The 10,339-nt window shown below is 35.4% G+C and overlaps 1 protein-coding gene across 5 annotated transcripts; it reads right to left on the bottom strand.

Moving 5' to 3' along the window:
- Positions 1-1,010: 1,010 nt before the first annotated feature.
- Positions 1,011-4,889, bottom strand: LOC149205570 (CBL-interacting serine/threonine-protein kinase 26-like). Of its 5 annotated transcripts, none has more exons than XM_089393497.1 (16): positions 4,689-4,841; positions 4,431-4,612; positions 3,898-4,128; positions 3,597-3,659; positions 3,430-3,501; positions 3,231-3,338; positions 3,063-3,143; positions 2,931-2,984; positions 2,667-2,792; positions 2,493-2,582; positions 2,292-2,405; positions 1,870-1,971; positions 1,661-1,777; positions 1,488-1,550; positions 1,329-1,403; positions 1,011-1,246 (listed from the first exon to the last, which is right to left on the bottom strand). In XM_089393497.1, exons 3-16 carry the CDS (start codon positions 4,057-4,059, stop codon positions 1,178-1,180), a joined length of 1,296 nt encoding a protein of 431 aa, XP_089249623.1. In that variant the 5' UTR covers positions 4,060-4,128; positions 4,431-4,612; positions 4,689-4,841; the 3' UTR covers positions 1,011-1,177. The 5 variants fall into 5 exon arrangements, 4 of the variants coding, with proteins under 4 accessions (XP_089249623.1, XP_089249621.1, XP_089249620.1 ...); XM_089393495.1 differs by having other exon boundaries at positions 1,012-1,246; positions 4,426-4,612; positions 4,754-4,889; XM_089393494.1 differs by having other exon boundaries at positions 1,012-1,246; positions 4,426-4,612.
- Between the last annotated feature and the right edge of the window lie 5,450 nt (positions 4,890-10,339).

The raw sequence follows: 10,339 nt of genomic DNA, 5'->3' as shown, positions 1-10,339 counted from the left end.
CCTAACATTCACAAACATTACCATCCAAATCCAAACACATAAACACACAAACCACTCAAAGCATCCAAACACAGGTATAAACCATTCAAAGCAAGCAACACGGACTAAATTAAAGAAGAGCATGATATGGTAATGCCAAGCAAAGAAAACATAATGTGAATTTTGAAGTTAATCTCAAACATATACATAATAACCATAATCTAAAAATGTGGCATTGAGGCCCTCAACTGGAACCAACTTAGATCCATCTAACAACAAATCTATCATGCGCTTAAAGGGATCAAATAGATCCATCTAACAACAAATCTATCATGCGCTTAAAGGGATCAAATAGATCCATCTAACAACAAATCTATCATGCGCTTAAAGGGATCAAATCCGTCGAGGTGAAAACATTTCCTCAAGTTCTACACTCCAAAAAACGATTTACACCTTGAGAGATTTTATCCCTCTCGACACATAATAGACAAATCCGTCGAGGTGAAAACATTTCCTCAAGTTCTACACTCCAAAAAATGATTTACACCTCCAGAGATTTTATCCCTCTCAACACATAATAGATCCAATGTTAAATGAATCTAAACTAATTTAATATTAAGTTTATTTATTTCAAACATCTTCTCTCCCAAACTAGCTATAAAATATTTCACAACGCAATAATGATACATAAAGTCAATACAATATCACATACAATAATATATAGAGTTATCTATCTCTTCGCTGTTGAAGGCTTTGCTATTTAACAAAAGGGTTATATTCTTTTATTTTAATAAAAGCTTTAATTTATTCAATACAATATCACATACATGGAGTTATCTATCTCTTCGTTGTTTAGGAGTGCTAGAAGTCATTGCTATTTAACCAAAGCGTTATATTCTTTTATTTTAATAAAAGTTTTTAAGTTCCACTTGTATGCATGATATCTCACTTCCAAATAAATAATAATATATATCTAATTAATTTAATTTTTTTTTTCTTTTTTAAACTGCACATGCCGCATTTCCATAACCTTTGACTCAGCATTCACACAGAGCACTCGAGACTGATTACCGAGACCGACAATTATGCAGAGAATGCCGAAGCCGTTGATTACGCAGGAGTTTGAACTTTGGTATAAATAATGTACATTCATTACATATAAAAGGACTTCACAAACGGTTCAAAGGCGTACACGAAGTCATGTGTATGGTGGTCCTCCGCATGTTATCATTTGCAAACGAAGATCCCTGGATAACTTCTTGCACAGCTGCACATAAATAATATAATACACCGTCAATCCATATGAACTGAAACACTACATACACATATCTGTTATTCAATAACTTTACCTCTCTGTACAAATCTTTGTCGCCGGCGGATTTCCTGAACTCTACAATATGCAAACACGACGCCACTTCGAACACCTAAACGCGAAACCAGGTGATCATGAGTTGTGTTTTTAAAATTCCACGCGCTTCACCATTCAATTTTCAGGAAAATTCACTCACCTCCGTCACCACCAGCAGATGTCTATTCCCGTTCGACATCGGATCGATATGGAGTAACGTAAGCTGAAATAATGGAGGCAAAATTTGCAGATTCTAGTAAAAGCGATTTTAACTTTTTAATTTTAAATCGTGGTGTGACACTTAAATGCGAAAATATATATCGAGCAAAAAACCTTGCCATTCCTGTTCTGGACTCGAAATCCCATCTCTCTAACCGTTTCTTCGATTCTAGGAATAATATCTTTGGCGGAATACATAAACTTAAACCTCATTTTTCTTTCTGCAACATCCTGTGTCATCATTTTACATTTATCATGGCCTGAACGTGTATTAATATACTTCTTGAATTAATTCAAGAACAGAATAAAAAAGCCTCCCACACCTCTTCTTCGAAAAAGCCCGACAGATCCAAGCTCTGTGACATCGCTATCAACTGAAAAGCATTCATCAGAATTGGCGCCGTTTCCTCCGTCGGCTGGTGATTCTGTTAATGAAAATGGGTCCCAAATTAAATAACCCCACACATATTTAGAAAGCCAATTGCGAAATTCACATATACAGTGGCCAAGCAATTGAGTCATGTCATAATCAAACCAGTCGAAGATTACACGGCAAGGGAAGTGGGAATTTTCCCAAATTAGTATATAACCAAAAGGAAAAATATGAATGGATGGCTACCAATCAACGGATTCTGAGAGTGATATATCTCAGAATTTAGCGTGGTAGCGTCCAAGGAATTTATGGAAACTGAATTGTAGCAGAATTTTCAGGTATTGAATGCAATAGTTGTTTATTACTAAATACCTCCGTGTCTGTAGGAACGGCATTATCCCAATCCTCCTCCTCATCCACAAGCTTCGTCGGGGAATATCCTTGCTTAAACCACTCATCTTTCACTATTTCTGGTATAGTGATCCGCTGCATAGTGTAATTTGAACACGCATATTCTTTATGTTCTCTCAAATCTCGTAAAATCAAATCTGCTATCAGTTGGATTTCACTCACCGTTTTCGGATTGGGATCAAGTATTCGTTTAACCAAATTGCCAGCGCCAGGAGACACCCAATCTGGGCACCTGAACTCGCCTTTGAAAATCTGCACAGGAAGCTCTGGGATTGATAAAATATTCTAATAATATATTGTTTTTACATAAATTATTGTAATGTTCCCATGAATTACCCTATAGTACAACACCGCTAGATTCCTGTCCTCGAATGGCAGCCAACCTGTCAAAAGAACAAAGAGAATGACTCCGCAAGACCAAACATCGGCTGTAGCACCATGATATCCTCTGTCAGCAATCACCTGCACAAACCAAACAAATTCTCTGATCAAAAACTCATGCTTGTACTAGAATTAAAATTTAAATAGCGGGAAAACAAAAAATACTGCAATTTAAATTAATTTGGGATCTTTATTGCAGGTTTATGGATACGCAGGTACCTCGGGTGCCACATAATTCGGACTTCCGCAAGTCGTATGCAGCAAACCGTCCTCCTGACATCAGAAAGCCTTCTTAATAATTTGCATCAAAATTATTTCCAGTCCCCAAATTTTATTCAAGTCCAGACATACCCTACAATGCTGGGGTAGCGCACTGAAGCCGAAGTCAGATATCTTGACATTTCCCTTTGCATCCAGCAGAATGTTTTCGAGCTGAATCATCAAGTGTTTTCAAGAATTAGTTCTTTTATGTTACGGAAGAGTCACAGAGAGACTAAAGTTTTTGCTGCATATGTATACCTTCAAATCTCTGTGATAAACACCCCTGCTGTGGCAATATCCTACGGCGTCAATAAGTTGCTGGAAATATTTTCTCGCTTCGCTTTCCTCCAGCTCGCCATTACACGACTGCACATGCCCGGAAAAAGGGAGATTAACATCACATGACATGAAAAAAACTGAAGACACTTATTGCAATACCACTGGAGATCACACATACGATTTTGTTGAGCAATTCACCACCGGCGACAAATTCAAGAGCAATGTATATTTTCTCCTTATTTGCCAATACCTGCTTGTTTCAGACACAAACGCCTAGTTAAATCAAGCGGTCTAGCTCAAGAATATACCTCTGCCGATAAATTTAGCAATGTGCAGTAGCGTTACCTCGTATAATCTCACGACATGTGGATGCCTGATGAGCTTCAAAGTCCTTATTTCACGCTTGATCTGCACATGCATGATACTGATCACCATAACATTGGCCAAACGGTGGAAGATTATAAGAAAATAAAGAAAAGATTTTCCTGTTTGTTTTCTCTGTTACATTAGGGGAATCGGCATATTCAAGTCTCTTACATGATCACATCGGCCAAAGGGTGGAAGATTATAAGCAAATAAAGAAAATATTTTTTCTGTTTGTTTTCTCATGTTACATTAGGGGAATCGGCATGTTCAGGTTTCTTACATGATCAGCAATCTTGTACTGGAAAACTTTTTGCTTGTCCAAGATTTTCACGGCATAGCTCTGTCCTGTTTCCACGTCAATGGCGCACTTGACTTTGGCGAAATTTCCCTTTCCCAAAGTCCGTCCTAGCTCATACTTTCCGATCCGGTTCTTGAACTTCATTCCCCCTTCTTCCTGTCACAATCAATATAGAATGCTCCCTTTCCCTAATCACTGTTCGCTTGTCAAGCCCTGCAAGTGCAAAGTCCACAACCCTGATGATAGAAGAATATAAACTTTGCAAAATTAAGACTCTTGACGATTGAAAATATAAATCAAAAGCGTCTATTCTTGCTAATGAGATGTATATGATCTATGGAAGAAGCACTCAATAAAGCGGGAAGGTTTGTATCAGAATTTTTACAGAGCCTTCACAGATCTTTTTTGCAAATTTTGCAGTCACTTTTTTACATATGACCGTGGCATATATCCTGAAATATCAAAATCTATTTCACGAGCGCCATAGCTCTCGATCGAGATTTGCAGTACCTTACATTAGAGATTCCTACTCAGATTCTTTAACAAGCAGACAAACAATATTGAGAGCGGCTCGGCGTTTTGAAGCAACTGGAACTCTGTAAAAGGCTGGAGTTTGTCAAAACAATTTCTGATTTGGTAACGGCGATTAGGTAATAAACGCGGTAGGTTCACCATGGCGCGCTCCACTGCTCATTTTCTGCTTCCCACACATGAAGGTCATGTATCAGAAAATAATTTAAATAGCAGATTAATAGATAATAGCTATGGCGTACCTTACATCGAAACCCCCTCCTCAGTGAAGAGGAAATGCTTCCACTTATATATAAATAAATAAAACCTGTAAAAGTGAAATTGTCTCTTGCTCGCTTCGCCCAGTCAATTGCAAATTGTGCCTGCGCATGGGCATGGTTTGAGATGTGAATCCTGTGGACAGACTTCCTCTGCTTTTATTTTATCTTAGCCACGCCTTTCATGCCGACGTCTCGAAAGGTAATTTGAGTGGTAGCCACTCTGCTTATATAATATTTTTTAATATCTAATTTGGTGGCCACGTCAGATAATTCTAAATATTTTATTCAACATGTCCTTGTTAGTTACCCATTCCAACGGTCTAACTTTGACACACTTTAACCGCCACAGCCTCCTAACCAATCACGCACACATTCACAGGTTGTCATGACGTACCATGGATCCTTTAGGTCATAAAAAGTTGAAAGTTTAACCAACCCTGGAAATCTCCCGTGAAGTTAAAAGCAGACAAATTTATAAATAATATTAACCCGGGAAACACAAAACCAACCTCAACACTCCACGTGTACATGGACGGTGTCTCTTTCGCTGCATTGACCTATTTTATAAATAATATATTAGTGATTTTTAGACACACTAAGTCTACCCTATATGTTAAATACTATTATTTATCTATGATAACATGTTAAATATCTGTTAATGAGATAAAAAAATGTTAAATATTAATATTTATCTCATTAACAGATAATTGGAATTGATCGCTCTTTAAAAATGGATAATTTTCATGTCCATATGGAGTTGGACTTGGGAATCCGTCACATTCTCTCCCGATTTAAAAATAAATAAAAATTAATGTTTGAAATTAGGAGAAATTTAATTACTATTTTTTGAAAAATAATTGTTTTTCAGGGCCGAAAAAAACCAGATTTATAGTGGAAAACTGATTACATTAGGTCGTATTCTCTACAAGACAAAAAAGACTGCAAGTTCAAAAAAAAAAAAAATTGGGAAAAAGTTTTTGGGAACAGTTATTTAGCATTTTTCTAAAAGTTATCCAATAAAATTGAATAGGAACTTCACTCCAAGTTGTAACTCGACTTGATTAATAAAAACGTTGATGATAACAGTTATTCTTTTTTCATATTTTGATTTATTGAGTGGATAGGAACTTGCTTTGAAGGTGTAATTTCACTTAATTATAGAAATTTGGATGATAAAAGTTTGCTTTTAGATATTTTGATTTATTTAAAATAATTTAAACTTTATTTTGTAAAATGTATCATTAATTTATTAAAAAAAATTACTTGTTATTTAATTTTTTTAATTTTATAAAAAGTTAATTTTTTTTTTTCAAAATCTACATTGCATTGTTAAAATATGCATTATAATTTGCAAAATTTTGTTAAAAATAATTATAAAATAGTTTTCCATAATTTTGGAAATAATGATGATAAAATAGTTTTTAAAACACATGTAATATATTATATATAGTTAATTAAATTACTCATATCAATTAAATGATTAATAAATGTTCATAAATATTAATTTATTTATATCATAATTAAAAATCATAAAAATAATTAAATTGTAAATTTATTTAAAATCTTTTATTATTAATTCAGAAAAAACAATATATGAGTTAAGCGTATATATATTTAAAAAAACATGTAACAAGAAAACATAGTAAAGTAAGAATGATCAATAAGAAACAATGTCATAAATAAAAACTTAATGGCAACTAAATATGGACATCACTTTTTTTAAATTAAATTAAAAAGCAAAAAATGCATAAAAAAGTATAAATCTCAACCCTCTATTCTTAACTACTACTAAAAACATTCCATGGAGGTTAAATCCCTATAAAATTCTAGAAGCTTATTTTAAGATAGATACAGATATGGGTGTAAATATCTCAAGTGATTGAGCATATCTCAAGTCATGCAAGATGATCACTTGATGATGGTTTCTCTTCACAATGATCATTATGTATGGATTAAAAAAATCTAATGTCTTTAACATAGAGAAGACCCTGAGTGGCCATGAACAATAATAGGTGGCTATGGTTTGGTGATAGTGTTTTGATTTGGTATTTTAGGATGTATCATGAGTTTATGATAGATTGGGTATTAAAAGTTTAAGGTTTCTTGTTAAATATTTAGTAAAATGTTTGTTTCACTGCTCCTTTTAAGTACCCCACTTAGATCTTAAATGTTTAATAAAATGTTTACTCACACGTGTTTGCTAAAATATTTGAATGTAAGTGTTTGATTAAATACATGATGAAGAAGCATTCTTTGATGTTGTTGTTGTGAAGGTCATATTTCAAATTATGATAAAGTCTCTCATTGAGATTATCACATTAGGGAGTTCTTATGGACCAACTACATCTCATTTTTAAGGTTATAAAAAATTGAAGACCAATTTTCTTTGTTTGGATTGAAATCTTCTACAAATATTAAACTATCTATTTGGTATTGAATGATAGGGAAGAGAAGTGGCCTCTAGGATCTCTTGAACTTCAAATCCAATTTCTTTCAAGGACTAATACAAAAATACTTAAATAAATAAATTATCCACGATAACTACTTTGATTACTCCTATACTTGGTGCCTATACAATAGGTAAAGTGGAAGATGAGTTGGTGGTGGAGATCATAACACTAGAGTTCCCTTAACTACATCAAAATTGTTAATCAAATATTGTTATTTACCTCTTTCATCAACTTTATAGTAAGTGGATCCACTCAAATTGGATAAAGAATTGTGACATATCTCTTTGTTCCATAGGTTTTGTATAGTTAATTTTTTTATCATGTTGACTATGAGAAATTTTTTTAAGAGGGTTCTTGGTTTTAGGGAAGAGCAAGACTCTTTACAGTTGCTCAAGAATTTGATCTAAACTCTATGTTAGTTACTCGAATGCCAATTTGGGTATGTATTCAAAATTTACTCTTACATTTCTAACATATCTAAATTATGTAGGATATTGAGAATATTTTGGTCATTTACATGAAAACATACTTTGAGAGTTATAATAGGATTATGAATATATGCTTAGCTTTGTCTTGAGATTAACCATCCTTTCGACAAAATGATTAAAAAAAACAGATAGACTTATATCTCGGGTTATGATAATACAAAATTTTAATGCAATATATATTATATTCTAAGATATGTACAAGATTCTTGTCCATTTGCATGTGCTCATCTTTCACAAAGAAAATGAGCTTATAAATGAAGTAATGTATATTTCATTGGATGAATACAAGGGAAAAAATGATGATAATTAGAAAACAACCAACTTGAATAAGGTCAATATCACTTGTCTAGAAGAGTCACTTCGATATTAGGGGAATTTTGAGGTAAAAAAAGAGCATCAAAACAAAAACTATATTATCAAAATCAACTTTAAAAGAACCAATAGAATTCAAGATGATATCATCTCTACGGCTAAATACTTTTTGAGGGAAAATGAGAAAACTATTTTTTTAATCATATTTTCAACTTATCTCCTCATAAGTTTACTTAAATGTCAAGTGAAGGTACTCGTTGGATGCATCCAATGAGTGCCCACTTTGTATGATTTTGAGTAGAACCATACTAATATAAATTGAAAATATAAGAAAAAATTCATTCATTTTAAGAATGTTAGGGTCCAACCCTAACCCCCTTATTTATGTAATAGGGTTGAGTCATAGTTATAGTTAAGTAAAGAGTCAATAAAGCTCATATTAATAATTGTAAGTGGTTAACCCGCATTTAATGAAGGGACCACATTTAGTTGCAAATGGGCCATGGTATTAGATAGATGATATTAATAAGAACCATGGTATTGCATGTATGAATCCTATATAAAGGATAGAGACTCCCCTTGAGGAGCATCGTGTCTTATCTTGTAATTAAGCCAGCTCTATTGGAGGTTGCGCCCCCAAAGAGGCAAGTGAACATTGCTTTCTGAATAATAAAATACTTGTTGTTATTTCTCATTGTTCTATGTTCTCGGTATATTTCTTCGCATATTTGGTATTCTGGTATCATCTTGTAGGTTAAGAGCATAACAAGTGGTATCAGAGCACTTTCCAGGGTCGGTGGGATCTCCAATTTTTAGCAATTTTTTTTTTTGGCTAGAGACACGTTCCGGTGTCTTTAAACCACGAGATCTGTCGTTGAGTGCATAAAACTGTGGATTTGGGGAGGCATGCACGCAAGAAATACAAGAGGTGGTCACGCTTGTTGGACTCCCTTATAACCCCTGTGGGTACCCCTTCGAGTAGTAGCGCATTAGACAGAGTCGCGCATGGACTGTCTTCCAAGTACCCTCTGGGTATATCGGAAGCCCCCTAGCTCCCTTGGAACCTCGCCATAGATAAACCGTTGGCCGTCTTGCTGCTACAGTACACCGAGAATAGCACTCGGAGAGATTACTCGTGCATACGATAAGGTAGTTGGGTTGTACGGCTAAGGGTACGGTTGATCATCCTTGGTTAGTGCCCTGAAAAATTGGGCCGAGTACTACTGTCAGACCCTTATGTATATTGCGATCTGTAGCACCTGACACTCCTGGAGACCATAGTTCCCTTCTCTATCTCTGGATCACGCATAATCTTTGCTAGATCAGATCTTGCAAGTGGGGTTTTGTTGCAGTAGCAGCAATCAGTTCCGTCGTTCAGATCTATCAAATCAGCCATTCAAATCTATTAGATCCATCAGATCCGCAACAACAATCAGTTCCGCCATTTATATCTATCAGATCAGCCATTCAGATCTATCAGATCCATCAAATCCACAACAGCAATCAATTTCGTCGTCTATATCTATTAGATCAGCCATTCAGATCTCTCAGATCCATCAGATCCGCCATTCAGATCTGACTAATTGTGTGGGTTCCTATACCTGGGTGTGATTTTCGCAGGACTTTGGGCAGCATTGACATTTCTGGGATTCGGCTACTGTAGTATTCCTAAGCAAGGAGTAAAACTCTGTTCGGAGTAAGAAAAAAAAAAGGTTCTGAGACCCCCCCCAGGCACTTATTGGTGACTTAGCCCATAAGAATCAGGTCGACGAGCTGAGCAAGGTGGTACCATTCAATTGTTAGTGCCAAAAATTTCGGGCGGTTCCAGATTTCAAGTACATTGGATCGATGCATGGTACAAACTAGAGCTCAAGCTATGGCCAACAAGAGGATTGACAACCTTGAATCACAATTGCGAGATGTCATCTTGCAGCTGAAGAACTTAAATGAAACACTCTTTAAGGGCAAGGTGGAGGAACGCATGGAGGCATCTATTGGCAATGTAAACATTGAGGGCGAGTCTAGCCAGTCTCTTCACCTCTTTGGCACCCACCAACAATCCCATCCGCGACCACCCAAGCTGGACATGTATAATTTTGATGGCTCTCACCCGGCCACATGGATAGCACAAATGGAGCAATATTTCACACTAAATTACATCTTGGATGATGCGACTCAGCTTAGTGTGGGTATCATTTACTTGGACAATGAAAGATGGCAATGGTGGCAATGGCATCAACATTTCTATGGAAGGCCCTTGACTTGGCAGACATTCAAAAAAGCTCTTATGGATCACTTTGACCATGAATCTGATTTTTTGGGTGGTCTCACTAAACTCCGACAGACAGGAACAGTGAACGAATATATTGCAGCCTTTGAAGCC

Source organism: Pinus tabuliformis, chromosome 1_2, assembly GCF_031772625.1.
Source record: "Pinus tabuliformis cultivar Carrire ecotype Pingquan chromosome 1_2, CPIR1, whole genome shotgun sequence".
In the NCBI taxonomy this organism is placed as follows: domain Eukaryota; kingdom Viridiplantae; phylum Streptophyta; class Pinopsida; order Pinales; family Pinaceae; genus Pinus; species Pinus tabuliformis.
Note: the sequence above shows the minus strand (reverse complement) of the source record. Positions and strands in the feature narration are given on the sequence as shown.

What these genes read in the sequence shown, in the direction of transcription:
- LOC149205570 (XM_089393495.1), bottom strand. Translation starts at nt 4,059, where the DNA reads ATGAAGTTCAAGAACCGGATCGGAAAGTATGAGCTAGGACGGACTTTG. An exon ending in CGGGCTTTTTCGAAGAAGAG is followed by an intron (nt 1,778 to 1,869) that starts GTGTGGGAGGCT and finishes ATGATGACACAG; the next exon opens with GATGTTGCAGAAAGAAAAAT. An exon ending in TCCAGAACAGGAATGGCAAG is followed by an intron (nt 1,551 to 1,660) that starts GTTTTTTGCTCG and finishes CCATTATTTCAG; the next exon opens with CTTACGTTACTCCATATCGA.